General features: G+C 42.1%; 1 protein-coding gene across 2 annotated transcripts in view; it reads left to right on the top strand.

The window, feature by feature from the left end:
* FAM107B (family with sequence similarity 107 member B) overlaps window positions 1–17,497 on the top strand; it is an 86,669-nt gene extending 69,172 nt beyond the window's left edge. The window contains exons 1-4 of one of the 2 annotated variants that reach the window (XM_026648649.1): window positions 1,785–1,928; window positions 3,292–3,475; window positions 11,029–11,182; window positions 14,212–17,497. In XM_026648649.1, coding sequence (XP_026504434.1) covers window positions 1,895–1,928; window positions 3,292–3,475; window positions 11,029–11,182; window positions 14,212–14,328 — 489 coding nt within the window. In that variant the 5' untranslated portion in view covers window positions 1,785–1,894 and the 3' untranslated portion in view covers window positions 14,329–17,497. Of the gene's footprint in view, window positions 1–1,784; window positions 1,929–3,291; window positions 3,476–11,028; window positions 11,183–14,211 lie in introns of those variants that run through there. The other variant, XM_026648651.2, reaches the window with a different exon arrangement.
* Window positions 17,498–17,806: the final 309 nt, after the last annotated feature.

The following is a 17,806-nucleotide window of genomic DNA, read 5'->3' as shown; positions in this document are numbered from 1 at the left end:
CCCCCCCCCTTGCAACAGCAGGGAGCGAAATGGGCAGGGAGCCAGGTCTGGCAGCTGAGACCACTCGACTGCTGCAGTGACAGGCCCACAGGGAGCAGGTGGTTTCCTTAAGGGCTATGTTGGGTGTACCCCCTCCTGGTGCCCTTTGTTTGTGATTTTTATTGCGTTTTCACTCTTTTTAAAAAAAAATTGGAATAAGTTCCTGGGAAATTTTAAACAAAACTAAAAACCAACAGGACCTTATTTATAGCGTAATGATGGGTGGCCAGATTTTCAGCTCCTGAACAAGCTGTTACCAACTCAAGTCTGTCACTAGTCGTTCTTTTTACACTGGGAGACCTCAATTCCTGACACAAAGGGTCCATGTTACAATGTGGATATATCTTTATATATGTTTTTTAAAAAGAAATGGCCTGCATGGGGAGAATAGTATTCAAGCTATATTTAAAATAAACCCTATGAAATTTCTGACGGATCCTCTCTGATGCCTTCCAAAGTAGACTTAGGTTCTGCAAAATGCTTTATCAAACATTCGCAGACAAAGAGACTGACTCATATTCTATTTCCAGGGGCTCTTATGTTAGAAAAATGATCCCTCAGTTGTGATGTACCTGCTGTAGGTAATTCTGCATTGGCTATCTCTGTGTGAAAGCAGCAATAAGTGTGTTGCTGGTTTGTTTATGTGATCATAAATGCTTTTAAAAATACGATATATTTACCCTCCACCTATAATAAGCATGCACTGTACATACTTGATTCTGTTTGAGTTGACAGACCTTGTGTTAGGGCCTAGAGAATCTGAATTGTCCTGTGCCTTAAAAACAAACAAGTATAAAGCTGGGTAGCAGAGCTTATTCAAAGGCTGCAATAAAGAGAATCTGTGGTGGCATAAACCAGTGGTGGGATGCACAGTATGGTCCTTCCAGCCAGAAATGTACCTTTTTATTTTTTGTTTTGTGTGGCATCTTGATAATAATCTGAGGGACATGCGATAAATTGTTAGTTGCAGCATATGAGAAAATGTTGATAACCCCGTGATGATAAAGATGCATTAGAAAGTGGGGAAAAGTGGTGGTTTTTGTTTTGTTTTTTAACATCTCTGTATTGTTGATGTCAATAAAGGATTTAAATGACATGTCTTAGAACCCTGTAATAGCCAAGTCTTGAGTTACTGCAATCACTGTTGTTACCTAATATTGACATTAGCACCCAAAGGTCCCAACCAGGATTGGGGGGCTATTGAGTTGGTCACAGGGCACATGCATACAAAAGCGAAGTCCCTGCCTTGAAGGGTTTAACAGGCTAAGGCCTAGAATGAACCTCTTACTCACGGTGGAGAGCAGGTACTCCCGGGAGTAGTTCCAGTGAAGTGAACAGCTGACATGTGAAGTGTAAGGGAAGAAATTGTATGATTCAGATAAATTTTTAATATAGGAGACGCCAAAGGGCCTGATCTGTTTCAGAGGTGGAAATCCAGAGTAATTCCACCAACCCCATTGGGAAAAAAAATGGCAATACTCTGGATCTGTGGTCTCCATCTATACCACACTCACCTCTATGCTTTGGGAATGTTACTGGCATAACAAAAAGACCTGACCTAAAGCTCATTAAAGCTAATGGATCTGGGAATCTTTCCATTGACTCCAGAGGGCTTTGGATTGGGCCCGTAGAACAGATGTGGGACCCAAGCTCTGAGCTCTTTTATATGGGAGTAAGTAAACAGTCCCTGTCTAATGATTAACTAGAGTGAAACTGCTGGTTTTGTACTCCATTGAGTAGCAAAGTGAAGGAGATCACAGTTCAGATTTGGTTAAAGGGTGGATTCAGTTTTCACTCTGGAAAAAAACAGAGGTCTTTGAGTTTCTCTCAGTAGCTCTATATTAAAAGGTCTGCAATGTTCAGCTGTTCCATCAGCCATGAGGATCGAGGTCTGTATTTTTTTTATGCAACATCCAATCAGTTTATCTCTGACACACCGCATGCTGTGAGGCGGTTTTTGTCTTTGAAATGAGTCGGTGGTTGTCTCGTGTGAGTGTTTAGTTGCAGTGTGCCACCTTCTACTGGTGGGGCTCTGTGATAGTAAATGAAGGCAGAATTTGGCCCAAGATGTTTAATTTCAGATGCAGGAGTTCTGTGTGCTGTGACTGATGCTGTTAAACGTAACTAGGTATTAAATGCCGCAAACAGATAATTTCAAAACTAATTTGCGGATTAGCTGCTAATAAAAAGCTCTCTTTTATTGTGACTTATGTATGATAAGAATACGCTTTTTACCGCTTGACGAGGTAAATGTGAATCCAGTGTAGTTTCATTGACTTCAAATCACTGGAGCTGTGCCGATTTACACCAGCTAAAAATATGGCCCTTAATTGTTAAAGTTCCCAGGTAGGGTGACCAGAAGTCCCGATTTTGGGGCCTTTTTCTTATATAGACTCCTATTACCCCCTCCCCCCCCCACCCACCCCCGTCCCGATTTTTCACATTTGCTGTCTGGTCACCCTAGTCCCAGGTCAAAGTTTCGATGTTTTATTCAAAATCTAACTGTAATCAAGATGTGAATTCTTATTGTGCATTTTGGGAAATTTTTTCCAAATTAAATTATTCTTTTTTCTAAGTAACAACAAACAAAAAAAGAGGGTAAAATGATTTGTTTAAAACACATGAATCTGTTGCTTAGTAGTGCTGCATTACAATACTGGACGTACCTAAGAGAGATCATATTTTCCACTGTAGTTATTAAATGGGGTTACTGGTAGTGGGAAATGAAGTCCCAATGGACTCCACATATACACCCAGTACTCAATGTATTAATTATTTTTTCAGACCTCAGTATCTTGTAGTTTATGCTCTTAGGCCCCAATGAAGCAAAACAGACTTAAGCATATGAGTAGTCTCGTTAAAGTCAATGGGACAATTCACGTACTTGAGTATAGGCATGTGCTTAGTTATTTTGCTGAACTTAGTCCTCAGTGTTAAGATTTGATAACTAAGAAGGTCTAGTTTATTGAAGTCCACAGCCTGAAGAGTTTTGAGGAGGAAATTGTTCCTCAGTCTCCCCCCATCCTCCCAAGAATACTGTGATTTTTTGCAAAATTTAAGAAGCTAAAGTAAACTGCTCTAGAGCCTTATGTCTACCTACTGTCAAATGTATCTATATCTATCTATCTATAAAAAGATAAATGTTACCCACATAACATATTTTAGCTATATGGATGCAGCCACCAATTCTGTATTTCTTTGTGAAACAAGGTCTTTAAATGTTTTAGCGTGATTGTTTCTTGTGTTTTACAGGTAACTTGAGTGAGGACACTGAACTCAAAGATCCATATCTTACTCCAAGAAATATCATGGCTGAACCAGACTACATAGATGAAGACAACCCTGAACTAATTAGACCTCAGAAACTAATCAATCCTGTGAAATCATCCCGGAATCATCAGGACCTTCACAGAGAGCTCCTTATGAACCAGAAAAGGTGAATTCAACGGAACTTTTACTCTGTAATCAAAGGGCTCATCTTCATGTACAGCGCTACAGCTGCACCGATGTAGCTGTGCGGTGGTGAAGACGCTATTATGCAGACGGGAGAGCTTCCCGAGATGTGGTAGCTTCTCCCATCAACAGCATTGTCTACACCAGAGGTGAGGTTGGTATAACTATATTGTTTGGGGTGTGGATTTTTCACACCGCTGAGCAACGTAGTTGTACAGATTTAGGTCTGTAGTGTAGACTGGGCCAAAGTGTCGTGCTACCCAAAACCTGATTAACATTTTGTGTAACTTTAAAGATTCAGTGTTGGGAGGGCTTCGGGCTACACAAACATTAAATTTGCAGAAAGCTGGGGTGTGAATCTACACCTTTGAAGTGGGACTAGAGCAAAGTGAACTAATGACCTTTTAATGCACAGCTGCAGAGTCCACAGGGAACAATGAGTCTGCAGCAGGCTAGTGCAGGGTAGATTCACACTCCAGCTTGCTTCAAACTAAAGTTTGTGTTGACAAACCCTAAATTACAATGGCTACCCATAGCATTTAATTCTATTTCAAGTGTGTGCTGGATTGAGTTGACTGGTTCTTTTTCCTTGGTAGCTGTATCTTGTGTTCCAGAATCTAATCTTGTGGGTTTTTTTAAATATTTATTAATTAATATTTATATTGCAGTAGCACCTAAAAACCTCAACCAGGTTGCGTCTTATTATGCTAGGTGGTGTGAAAATGTGTATGACGGACCCCGCCCAAAAATATTTCTTAGTCTAGGTCTGTGCTAGGCACCTTTTCAGTTTGTGCTTCCTGCTTTCCCACTGGGGAGTTACAATGCAGCACACTGGTGTGCGATGCAATTCACACCCCTGTAGTCTGAACCGTGGGGCCATTTATACAAGCCCTTAGATAATCTTCAGCATCTGAATTGTATATACATAAACTGATACAGTCTACAAACAGCCCGGAACAATATCTCTGGGAAAAGTGAAAGCTTGCCCTATTTATCGCAATGGGATGAAAACTTGGAACGTAGTGATGAGAATTCATTAGCTGTCTCACGGCTGATCAGAGAGCACAGTAAAGAAGAAGGTCATGAAACGCTGCAAAATCTGCTGTAAATGGCATTTCATTTGGCCTCACAAGTAGGCAGAGTTTGAGTTGTGGGCAGGGTTCGGAAAACGCTACTGCTGGTTTTTGCCACCCTCCAGCCTGACTCCTTATTTACAAAGACATCTTTAGGTCACATTTATTATTGAAGATAAAATTTCTCATCAGTTCTATAGTCTTTTTTACAACAAAGTTAGGTGTATATTTGGCATCTGCTTTCCTGATGCATGTGCATTACTATACATTATGCAAGTGCTACTTCCTTCATGCTGGTAGATGATACATAGCACACTGCTTTCTTTATATACTGCTTAAGAGCTAAGGGCCCAGATCCTGATTCTGTTGACATCTTTGGGCCCAGGACTCAGCCCATAGTTAGCTGGGTTTCTGTTTTAAATTAGTCAGCAATGGAGGTGAATAATTTTGGAAAATTTAAAAATAATCCACACAACCAGACTGTAAAATGAGCCAGATTACTGGAAAGAATTGTCAATTTAAACGGTATTAAAGATTTGACTGATTGCAGATGATATCCCTTTGCCAATACTTTGCTGAGAAACTTGGTATCCTCTTGTGCTTTTCAGTCCATGCTGTCTCAGATTAATGTTTCCAACTTGACTTCCTTCTTTTTCATTAATATATTAGTAAAATCCCTGGTCTGAGCTCTAACACAGAGACCTGGAAACAGGTATATTCTTAACGAGGACACTTATTAGCTCTGCAGCCTTGGGCAAGCCATTTAACCTCAGTTTTCACATCTGTTAATTGGAAATGATACGTACCGAGCTTGCAGGAGTGTTTGTGAAAGTTTCAGTATGTTACTCCTGGGGAATTCTGCACCAAAAAAAAATTTAAAAATTCTGTGCACAATATTTTAAAATTCTGTATATTTTATTTGTCAATAAATAAAGGTGGCGGTTCCAGCATGGCAGTGGGGAGCACAGGCCACTGGCTGCACAGGAGGTGGGAGATCACCCTGCAATCTTGCCGCCCCTCTCCCCCCCTTCCCCCCCCCCCACGACATGGACTTGGCAGTGAGTCTGCATCCGACCCTGACACAGGGCAAAGGCTGGGCTTGCCCCAGAAATACTCTGGGGCCCTGTCCCTCCATGCCAGATGCACTAAAATAGCAAGCAAGAGGGACAGAGTCTCAGACGCATACCCAGCCCTGGCCCCGATCCAGGTGTGGGGCAGGCAGGCTCAGCCCAGCAGGATCCAAGTGTCGGGTGAGAGGGTTCTGTGTGAGGCAATCTGGGTGCGGGCGGCTTAGTGGGGTATCTGGGTGTGGAGAGGATCTGGATGCACAGGGGCTCATTGAGGAGTTCCGGGTGCAGGGGAGTGGGACTCCGCAGGGGAGTTCAGATGAAGGTGGTTGGGGCTTGCGGAGGGGGGTTGGTGGAGAGGCCTGGGTGTGGGAGGCTCAGTGGGGGGTCCAGGTGCTGGGGGAATGGGGCTTGGTGGGGTCGGGGTCTGGGTGCAGCTGGTTGGGGCTCAATAGGGTGGGGATCCGGGTGTGGGCGGCTTGTCGGGGTGGTCCAGGTGCAGCGGGGGTGGGGGTTCGAGTGCAGAGGCCTTAAACGAGGAGGTGGTCTGGGTGCAGGGGTGGGGGCCCAGATGCAAGGGAGGGGTCCAGGTGCAGGGGGCGGTGTCTGGGTGCAAGGGGGCTTTGGATGCAGGGGGTGAGGCTCGGTGGGGTGGGGGTTCAGGTGCGGGGGCTTTGGTGTGGGGGTTCTTGGTGCAGGGTGAGTGGGGCTTGGCTGGGAAGGTCCGGGTATGGTGGGATCCAGATGCACAGGGGTTGGACAGACTGGGACACAGCTCCCCGGCCAGTGGCCCCTCCCCCCTGCAGCTGAGGAGGAATGGGGGCAGAAAGCGGTGGAGGGGGTGCAGAGCTTCTTGCAGCCAGGGGAGGTTTCTGGAGATAGGTCTGACCTGGCCCCAGTCCTGTCGCCTCCTGCTCCCAGTCCAGACAGGGCATCCCCTGCTCTGCCCCCCCCTCCCCCCGGGGCGTGATTTACCTCTCCGGCGACTGCTCCAGGTGCCTGAAACGACGTGCCTGCGCTGCTGGGGAGGAGTGCATGACCGCTTTTGCGGCTTCCCTATGCTTCCACATCAGAAGTCATTTTTCTGTGGGAAAGCAAAGAAATCTGTGGAGGACGTGAATTCTGCACTTGCTCAGTGGTGTAGAATTCCCCCAGGAGTAAGTATGTACAAGCAGGTGAAAGATCATTGCTATACATAATTAAAGTTTGGCTTGCTCTTACAAGCTATAGTCATGCAACGCCATGGATTTTAGTGGGGCTACTTGGGTCAATAAGAACTACTCGCATAAGTAAAGGCTTGTAGACTTGGACCCCAACTCCTTGAGAGATTAAAAAAGGATTGTTTTATAGTTGTGTCAGAATATACTCACACTGTTGTAATAATGTTTGTACAAGGTATGCCTTGTGAGGCATCATTTATCATAATTTGCTGATCAATAATATCATGGCAAAATGCAGGTAGCAGGATTGGATGTGACGTTATAAACATAAGCTGAAATCATGACTAAAAGAATGTTTTCCAGATCAGTCTAGAGAGTGGCCAAACCAGAGACCAAGGGCAAGCTGATGCCTCAGCCAGGTGTCAACAAGGCCGATGGACCATTACCTGCTAAGTGGCTGTTCACTGGCAGGAAAGGGGACGGGGCAAAAAAAATCTACATCTTAGCAAGAAACAACATGGAGTTTTTTCTCCACATCTTGCTCCCAGCTGGAAATGTTTTTTTCAAGAGGGGAACTGAAACTAATAAAACAGGGGCAAATGCACTAAGACTCCCCTCTCTCTCCCTGCCCATTCTCCCTCATTCTCTGCACCTGAAAAGACAAAGGAAGCAGCTGTTGGATTCTAGGGGGAGGGATCCTGACTGCTGAAAGCATGTGGTGAGAAAACTGTGCTTTGAACCGAATATAGTTTGTTAAATTAGGCACCAATAAGCGTTTTATCTTTATTTTTCTTGCAACCATTTCTGACTTTTATGCCTCGTTACTTGTACTCACCCAAAATCTATCTCTTTGTAGTTAATAAACTTGTTTTACTGTTTTATCTAATCCAGTGTGTTTAAGTTGGAGTGTCTGGGTACTGTATTTAAAATAATAAACAGGCACATTCTTCCCTTAAAGGAATAACAGACTTATTATATTTGTACTGTCCAGGAAAGGGCTGGGGAGTACAGGACCTAAATTATGGGGAGAAGATCTGGGATGCGGGAGGGTCACCCTGCAGCATAACCAAGGCCGGTAAGAGCCACGATGTGGCTGGTTGGCTGCAGCACACATAGACCTAGCTGGGAGTGACTTGCATGCAGGAGACTTTTTGTAAGCAGTCCAGGTTGGAGGCTACAGGGAACCCCGGTTACAGGGCAGGGCTGACACAGCTACTCATTAGTCTGGATTGTGCCCCAGTATGTCACAGTTATATATAATCCATGGTCAGGTAAATTGACATGGTTACAGACAGCTAGGATTTTTGTCTGATAATTTGTTCTTCATTCTTGTGTTTATGTCAATGACATTCATGGATATGTCAACTCCAGAGGATCTGGAATGGGTTCAAGTAGATTATTTTAGATTATAGGACTGCTGTGGTACTATTGCTTGGGGTCTATGGCCAGTGTTGGTGTGACTCTCTGATTATAAACATCTTCCACTTTAGAGTATTGTCCAACTCCCAGCCAAGTTTTGGATTAAAATCCTTAGTTTGAGAGTTTTTTAATTCTTTTCTGGGACTGGGAGGAAGGGGGTAAACACCAAAATCCTTTGGCAGGTTTTAAGCATTCAAATCCCTATATATTTTCCTTTTCGTTTGTAATGAGTAAATATCTCAGTTGGCTTTGCCTGGGAGAATGGATTTTTAAATAAAATCAGAAATGTATTCTCACAATTGCAGAAGACTACATGCTTTGGAGTATGGTTTTTAAAGTGTGTGTGTGTGTGTGTGTGTGTGTACACCCCCCCCCACACACACACATTTTAAATAATTTTAATGTTAATTACAAATGTTACATATATACCCACTATATCAATATAAAATTAGCATGATGAAATGACCATTTTTTTATTTTTATTTTTGAAATGATCGGTTTTTAGAAGTAGTGGAAAAAACCTGAACATGAATGGGTATCCTCAGTCATTTTAGAACACAGTATAGAAGGGTTTTTCAGTGGATCGGCCCTGTTCATTTAAATATTATCTTAATATTTTGCATTTGTCCAGTACATTCCATCTGATCACAGTGCATTTTATAAACACTGTTTTAGCTTCACAGTGCTCCTGTGAGCTTGTCTAAAGTAGACAAGCTTTTAAAAGAGGTTATATTTGGCTGCCCTTCTAACATACATGCATATTTTACAGGCTGGCCTTTTCATGAAAAGCATAGTTCAGCAAACACTACTATATAAGCTTTGTATAGTGCTAAAACGTCAGCGTCCTGAGGTTTAAGGAGTGTGATATTTGAAATCCTGCTCCTTCCACAGCAAGGTCACATTGATAGAGGGGAGGCTCTTCACCCCGCATCCATTGCTCAGAAACATTTAACTTTGTCCGTTGCTTTAGGGGGGGCAGGATGACAGAGTTACAGAGCCCACTCTCTTTTATTGCCCTTGCTCCTTTGTCTATATCTGTTTATCCAACTTTCTACGTACAGTGTTTATGGCGCCCATGTCATAGTGACTGAGCACATAATAGTATCTCCCTCACCCTGCAGCGTGTCTGCAAACACAAGGCACAGTTGTTGGATGAATGTCTCAGATGTGGCTATTCCTGAGGTAAGAGATGGGCGGGTGACAAAGGAAATTGAAGGGGGACAGGGTAGCTCGGTATTAATTGGTGGTTTAAAATACCATAAACAGCCAATCAGTCTTTATTAGACTGACTGAGACATTTCCCCATGTGGGAGAGACAGGAGTGCCATCGCTTTCTGACATCCAAACTGCCTAGATTTCCACATTTTAATCTTCCTGCCTAGTTCTGAATGTGTTCCTCCTTTTGTCTTTAGTGTTATAAGATATTGAGGGGGGATATGATGAGGGAAGGGTCCTTTTGCATATCTAATGCTGAAATTCTCCCAAATGCCCGGGGTCAGCTAACTAAATCTAAATGAATCCTCCACACAGTATAATAGCTCTCCAATGACAATGAAATGGACACATTACACAGTCCAAGCGGATCAGAGAAAGTTGGCAGTTAGGTGTGTGTGCGTCTTATTTTGTGTTAATGGGATTAAACATCAAAGACTAACTCCTAGCACCAAAACGTTTAAAGGCATTGAGAGACACTTGGAAGTTTCCTTTCTTATGCTTTTAATCTAAAGCATATTTAGGCTGCCCTGAATTAAATCTGTTTTTTTCCCTTTAAGGTTTATAAAAGCATAAAGCACCTTAATGTAGTCTGGAGTTTTTCTTTTCTTGTGTAGAGGAATATCCTATTACACGGAAGAACTGTGCTGCCCCCAGTACCCACACTGCTATGATTGTCATTTTGATTAGCAGCAGTATTTAATTTTAGAACCTCATTTGTTTATACTGAAATGAAGTATTCCTTTGGTGCAGAGTTTTACTAAGTGAGAGAGATAGTGACTGCTACATTTTTAATTCTTTTCTGGGATTGGGATGAAGGGAGTAAACACCAAAATCCTTTGGCAGGTTTTAAGCGGTCAAATCCCTATATCTTTTCCAGGAAGAACTGAAGCTTCTTGTTGGGAAATGGCTAGTCTGATCTCTAGGGCGATTGCAATGTTGTTGCAGAGGTCTACTCTCTCTTAGTTTCACATGGCAGCTCTCAATGTTCTCAGTGAAAATGGTTCAACTGTTGACCATCACAGCCACCCACATGTACAATTCCCAGATGTTGAGAAAATGGCAGAAACCACAATTCCCATGAGTAATGTGATAAAAGTCCAGATAGGGAAAAATGTTCAGCTCCACTGTCACAAATGCCTCTGGACAGACCGTCCTGTGCAGAGCTGACTGGATAAAATCCATGTGGTCTGTTGGTTAAAACAGGGAGGCAGGAGGCAGGAGACACTAGTCGCAAGTTCTGTTCCTAGCTCTGCCCCTGACTTGACATGTGACCATTGGTACACCATTTCCTCTGGAATGGAGAGAGCCGGGTGAAGATTACAGCTGAGAGTGTGAGTTAGTCAGGAGGAAAACTGATATGTATATTAAAAGGAGATGCTTTTAGGGGTAATGGGGCCTGAAATTCTGATCTGGAGCTGGGATTTTGGTTGGTGCTCCTCTCTAACATTTGTTCATTTGCTAGGTTCATACTATTACATATTAATACAGAGATATTTATCTTTAAAAATGGTAGTTATCGGTTAACTTGAGGGAGACGTGCATACATTTCTGTGTGAATATACAATTGATTAAAAGCTCTATCTCTATTTTTTTTTCCCAAAGGGGTCTTGCACCTCAGAATAAACCAGAGCTGCAAAAGGTGATGGAGAAAAGGAAACGAGATCAAGTTATTAAACAACAAAAGGAAGAGGAAGCACAAAAGAAGAAATCAGATCTGGAAATAGAGTTAATGAAACGACAGCAGAAGCTGGAGCAGGTGAGAAGGGAAATGGCGTTAAGAATAGGTAGAGAAGATCACTGGGCTAGACATTAGAATGGACTGGGATTGATGGGGGAATTACAGGAGCCTTTTGTCTATGTAAGTATTTGTGTTCTCTGTGTGCACCTAAACAGTCCTTAATGGATTTTATCCTTGCAGCATTCCTGTGAGGTAGGGAAGTATTATCCCCATTGTACAAACAGAGAACTGAGACTCAGGATAGGTTGAGGCCTGCCTACCCCAGGAGGATTCATAACTGTAGTATGGTATATAGACGCAGCACAGAAGTGATTTTGCTGGTATAATCTATACCAGTTAAACAAGTAAAGTACAGACGCTTCCTGACTTATGCAAGCGTTCCGTTCCGGAACACTTTGCGTAACTCGAATTTTGCGTAAGTCGGAAACGTATCTCCGACCATTCCCACTTCCCACCCCCCTCCCCCCCGAAAAAAACCCTTCCTATTTCTATCTTACAGAACTTTTTCCGTAAACTCAGATTTGCATATGCCGGGTTTACGTAACTTGGGGTGCGTCTGTAGGCTATACCAGCATATGCACTTTTATACTAGTTTAACTTCATTTACGCTAGGGGTTTTGCTGGCATAGCTATGCTGCAAAAAATCACACCCCTAACCAATATAGCTGTGCCAGCAAAACTTTTAAGTGTACACCAAGCCTAAGCATCTTGCTCAGGGAAGTGCATGACCAAGCCTGAAACTGAACCCAGAGTCCTGATTCTCAATCCTGTGCTCTAGCCACTAGACCATCCTTCCTACCCCTCCCTTAAAGAACTTTTGTTTTAAAGGCATGCAGTGTTATTGTGTATTCTCTTTTAACACAACTAAATGCAAGGTCACACATCTAGGAACAAAGAATGTAGGTCACATTTCTAAGATGGAGGAATGTCTCCTGGACAGCAGTGACTCCGAAAAGGACTTAGGGGACATGGTAGAAAACCAGTTGAACATGAGCTCCCAATGCAGTGATGTAGCTAAAGGGATTCTGGGATGTATAAACAAGAGTAGCTCGAATAGGAGAGTGGTATTGCCTGTGTATACATTGTAATCTGACCATTACTGGAATCCTGTGTCCAGTTCTGGTGCTCACGCTTCAAAATGGAATGTTGAAAAATTGGAAAGGTTCAGGAAACAGCTACAAGAGTGATTTGAAGTCTGGAAAATATGCCTTAAAGTGAGCTGCTCTCAATCTATTTAGTTTATCCAAGAAAAGGTTAAGAGGTGATTTAATCATGGTTTACATGTACCTACATGGGGAAGAGATTTCCGATTGTAGACAGCTCTTTAACCTAGCAGATCCAATAGTTGGATGCCGAAGCTAGACAAATTCAGACTAGCAATAAGGTGCCAGTTTTTAACAGTGAGGGAAATTAACCATTGGAACAACATACCTAGGGATGTAGTGGATTCTTCATCCATTGCAGTTTTTAAATCAGGTTTGGCTCTCTTGCTAAAAGAAATGCTGTAGCTCAAACCAAAGTTATGGCCTTGATGCAGAATTTTAAAAATCTATGACTCTATTGCCAGGCCTTTAATAAACAAACAAACAACCCTAAATACAGAGATTATGTGACTTGCAATCTATTGGGGTGAAATTTTACTCTAGTGCAGAGGGCCAGCCAAAGGTCTGTGTGTTCCTTAACAAGCTTTGTTTGTTTGTTTGCATTAAGACAATCCAACACACACCAAAGTGCCTTCAAACAACAAAACAACTTACTCGAAAGCATTATTTTTTAATTTAAAAAATCAATTTAAAAATAATCATAATTAAAATACAGTTAACCCAGCTAGTTTTCTAACTAAATATTAATTAATTACATTCCAAGCCACGCAAAAAAAGTTTAGAAATTAAGAATTTTTTGGGGGGTGAGAGATTCTGTTTTTTAAAATCCTCACCCCAACAAAGAGCCCAGTCTCCAAACATGTCACCACTTGGAAGCTCCCTGAAATGTCCTTGATTGGCTCAAGTTCAAATCTGGAAAAATAAATCCTGTTGCAACAGGGAAAACCTGCCCCTAGCAAATAGTGTTGCAACTCTGCATGTGTGGCAGGACTGACATCAATTGACAAAATGATTCATTGTGGAATAGAGCCATTCTTTATTATAATCAGATGTGTCCCTTGTCACAGAGCCAGAACAAGGAGAGCTTGTGAGCTTGTTTGAGTGGTATGTGGTCCCCATTAATCATCAGGAAGACCCTGCTATATTCAAATGAACAGTTGCTCTCAGGATAGTATTTACTGTTTGCTTTCCAGAGAGTTGCTTCTTCCTGCCTATTGGCTCATAGGATTGCACTCAGGACTTCCAGGTTAATTGTTATTCAAAGCAATTCATAAAAAGCATTCTTTACTAACAATATATGACCACACCTCATGGTGCATAGTAAGCAACTACATGCCCTAATGTTTTTTGATGGCTGCCATGTATGGGCAGGAACGCCACATGCTTTAAAAATGTTAGTAATTGGACACTCAAAATGTCGGCAACAGATGGGATTGGGAGAACTGTTGTTTTACTCTTCTTCTGCTCAAGATAGGCAAAGCAATTGGAGATGTCTCCATTAGACACCTAAATCCATATTGAGATCCTACAACCATGCATGTTAATAACTTTGATCTCCTGTATTCTTTCTTTGGGCACGATTGTTCCCCTCCTGCACTGAAAGCCAGAGGAGAGGATTTTATTTATTTTTAAATTGCAAGGAAATTCTCATGGATCTCTCCAAAGACTTAATCTCATTGTCCCGTCATGTGAGTACGGTTTGCCCCACGTGGCAAAGCTATTTCCAAGCTGGGTGGATCTTCCAGGAGAGACTGGTTAGAGGAGATTGTGATACTCTTGTCTAAATGCCACTTCACCTCTTTTCGTTAAAGTACGTTCTGGTACTTCTAAGTCTTTGAGGCTACATTTCCTTCTGTATGAAATCATAGCTTTAATTTTGGCCTGGGACTTTTCATTCGTTAATACAGGTATTTTATCTTTTTATAAACGTGACTCTCATTTCAGCTGGAACTTGAGAAACAGAAGCTCCAGGAGGAGCAGGAAAATGCACCTGAATTTGTTAAAGTCAAAGGCAACTTGAGGAGGACAGCCCAGGAATTGGCAGACGCTCCAGACTCCTAGAGGAAATACCTGCTAAGACTATCAACGTTCCAGCAGTGGCTGCAGAGAGAGGCTTCTGCAAGTTGTCTGACTCCTTTGCCCTGGACAGGGAAGATATACGGCATTCAGGTGATGTTTACCGAAGATGGGTTTTGAATTCCTGGAACCTGTGTGGATTAAAAGTCTGCAACATAAACAGATTAAACTCGCCAAACACAGTACTGAGACCAGGGGATCAGCAGCCTGTTTTCATGTCAGGATTATGGACATGTCTGAAGTGCTTAATGAGAGACTTAAACCAGGGACACTAGAGAAACCCTTTGAGTGTTGCACTGCTTGGTTTCTTCTGATCCCAGTTTAGTTGGAGACATCAAGCTTATAGTCTGCCTTTTTTTTTTTTAATTCTCTGGTCATATTTTATGGAACTTTGCTGTGCAGGGAAGTTCTCTCTTTCTGTCCCTTCAGTCTGTGTAAACTCCATTTTGAAAATGTGGGCTCCTGCATTTAATTTTAATGGGGGTTAAATGTAGAGTGGAGTGGTGTGTCCTGGTCATTGCTGGGCATCTGCACTGGCTGTTACCACTGGGAAAATTGGTGCAGAGAGATAGGAATGTTTAAAATTCCAGGGCACTGAAAAAGCTAAAAAAGTTTTTAGGACCAAATTCTGTCTTTGGAGGTGCGTGTAGAATTTGGCTCTTGAGAGTGCAAAAATTGGAATATTTCCTCACCTGGGCAAAAATCAAAGGCTGATTTCCCCTCTCACCTCAAACGCTTCCCTTGCCCCCACCCCAATAGAGCAATTACACTGTACAGGCCCATGTACAGGCATACCTTTTTCCTGTCAACTCTTAGTGGAAAATGATGCATCCTCTAGTTTTTAATGTTCTTAAAGACTGCTTGGTTTGCTGGCGTGGTCTTTCTCCTCTGGGACCTACAGATCTAAACTCAGTGTCAACAGATCAGTAGCATTAAACTCACAGGACTGACTACGAGTATTTGAACTAAGGGCCTTGCTCGGAGCACCTTGAAGACAATGGGAATGCTGTGCACGGATCAGCTACAGAATCAGGTTTAAATGAGACCAAACTAGCCCTCTGAAAATGAGAAACTTTCCCTAATGTTAGATAAGCTCTGACTTCTCCCATCTTTTCTCTTGTCTCGTGAAATAAGGGAATCAAGTTATCACGGAGTCTTAGGGCCATATTCTGTCCCCTACACGTAGCCCTATTGACTTGCCACTGAGTAAGATGGAACTCGGTCTGAGTAAGGGTGACAGAATCTGACCCTTAGTGCTTATGACTACTACTCTTCCCCTGTCAGGAAAGCCTGGAGTTGGGGAGGAGACTGCTCAAGAAGAGCCAGAGCCCCTGCTCGGTTACGTGTGCACACTACCAATGCCTTCATGGGAGGGATGCCTATCCACACCCGCTCATTGTCTTTGCCCTAGAGCGCTAAACAGAAATAAATGCTCCTTTGTAATTACATCTGAGCTAACTGCTTGAGAATATTTTCTCTTAACCTCAGCAGTGTGTGTGCAAGATGCTGTTTTTCTCTCTTGTTTTTCCCAGGGTACTGGAAATTTAAATACAGTTTCAGTATTGGACTTGGGACATAGCATTCACAATTAACAGGGTTTCTTAGGCATATCCTTCAAGTTGTCAAGATCAAGCTTTTTTTTTTTAATGAGGACACAATTAGATTAGAAGTAAATTAAATTTTGGGAAACTTGTTACCATTGACATAGGTTGACAGTGCAGTTCACATTTAGAAGATTAAATGTTACAAGTGGTTTACAGAGCTGTTCAGGCTGTGGTCATACAAAAGTCAAAGGCAAAATGTAAGACACCGCATTTTGTAAACTCTACCATATTGTATTTTTGGGAAACAGGACCGTAACTGCTGCAGGTTTTTTCCCCTGTGCCTTTCTTGCTTTGGAAGAAGGTCTTCCTTTCTAGCAGCCAGTCATTCAAACACACACTCTGACTGGATTTGCCTCTTGTCTTTTGTTCAGACAGCCCTATGCTCCAATTTTCTGTTCTGCGTCCCCCCCGTACAAGGGCAATGAAAAATACTCCTTTAGAAATGGTACCTTGATGCTGAGCCACTGCTGTTTATCTTTCTCACCCACTCCCTGCCTTGTGAACGCCTTCAGGCCTGCTGGATTCCACTTCCACAGCCAGCCTGAAGTCTTCAGAAATTGAGGCGACAACCTCATTTTGCTTGACCAGCACATTGCTTCAGACGAAGCTCAGCCTCTGCCATTTCACCTCAACGTATGTGGCAACCCAAACTCAGCTATAAAAGAAATAGGGCCTAATCCAAAGCGTGCTGAAGTCCGTGGAGAAGGCTTCCCATTGACTTCAGTGGACTTTGGCTCAGACCTTATTGGGAATATAGGACGGACGTTTTCCACTTCCCGTTCGTGTTGGTGTAACCAGTTGACTTGTGGTTAAAGGTAGAGTTTCTCTTTCTAAAAGACGGAAGGTCTGAATACTTCCTGCATGTACAGTGTGAAGAAATTTAAAAAAAAAATCAAATTTTGCATTACTAGACTAAATATCAGTAGAATGACAATGTTTTGTTTTAAATATCTTAGAATTCTGCTGCACTTTGTCTAGGAACCCAAAAGTCAATTTCATGTGGCTCTGGCAGGCAAAACTCTGGGTTTTTTAAAATCAGGTTCAACATTGGTTTAGATGATGCAGGCCTTAGATAGGTGACCAGTTCGTCACACCAGAAATCCCATTGAGTCCAGAGGCTACTTATGTGAATATCTGCTCACCAGTGTGAGGAAAGGGATTTATGATCTGGTCCTTAGTTACATGAAATTTTAAGCAATCCTCTGTGTTTTCATTGAGCTATCTTCTTGAATTAAAGGTGGCTCACTTTTACCAATTTCTGTCTGTAATAGGGCAGGACAGTTTGGTTATTTTTTAAAAACCCTTGCTTTTTGTTAGTAAACGTAGGATTTCTTTCTAGCTCTGAAAGCTGGCTTTAACCTTCTGTTAATATCTGTTCTTGTTTGAGTGTACATATATAAATATATATAAATATAAAAAGGGAGCCTTAATAGGTGTGTTTTCATAATTTAATATTTTTTGTATTTGCTCTTGTATAATTGTTTTTAATTAAAGGTATTACAAAAATGAGGGTGGAATACTTAGAACCAAAGTTATGCTTAATAAAATCTACTACATGCTTGGAATATGCAACTGTCTCTGTCTTGACCTACTGAAAATGGAGCTTTGGAGCTGCGCTGAAAGTTATCCAGGTCATTTTAAAATTATATTTTGTCTTTATTTTTGCAAGGAACAATTTCAAGGCCACACTGACTTGATTCCTGTAACTTGCCTTCATATTTATATGCATGTAACATAGTCGGCAGATTAGTTTGGCAGAGGCAGCAAAATCTTGCTGTCTTTTTGCATCTTATTTTCACTGAGAATTTTTTAAAGACACTTAAAATCTAGGCAGCATGGAGAAGTGATTTAAGAAAGAA

This window comes from Terrapene carolina, unplaced genomic scaffold (genome assembly GCF_002925995.2).
Source record: "Terrapene carolina triunguis isolate 2854851 unplaced genomic scaffold, T_m_triunguis-2.0 Scaffold68, whole genome shotgun sequence".
Taxonomy (NCBI): Eukaryota; Metazoa; Chordata; order Testudines; family Emydidae; genus Terrapene; species Terrapene triunguis.
This window is presented reverse-complemented; position numbering and strand designations above follow the sequence as displayed.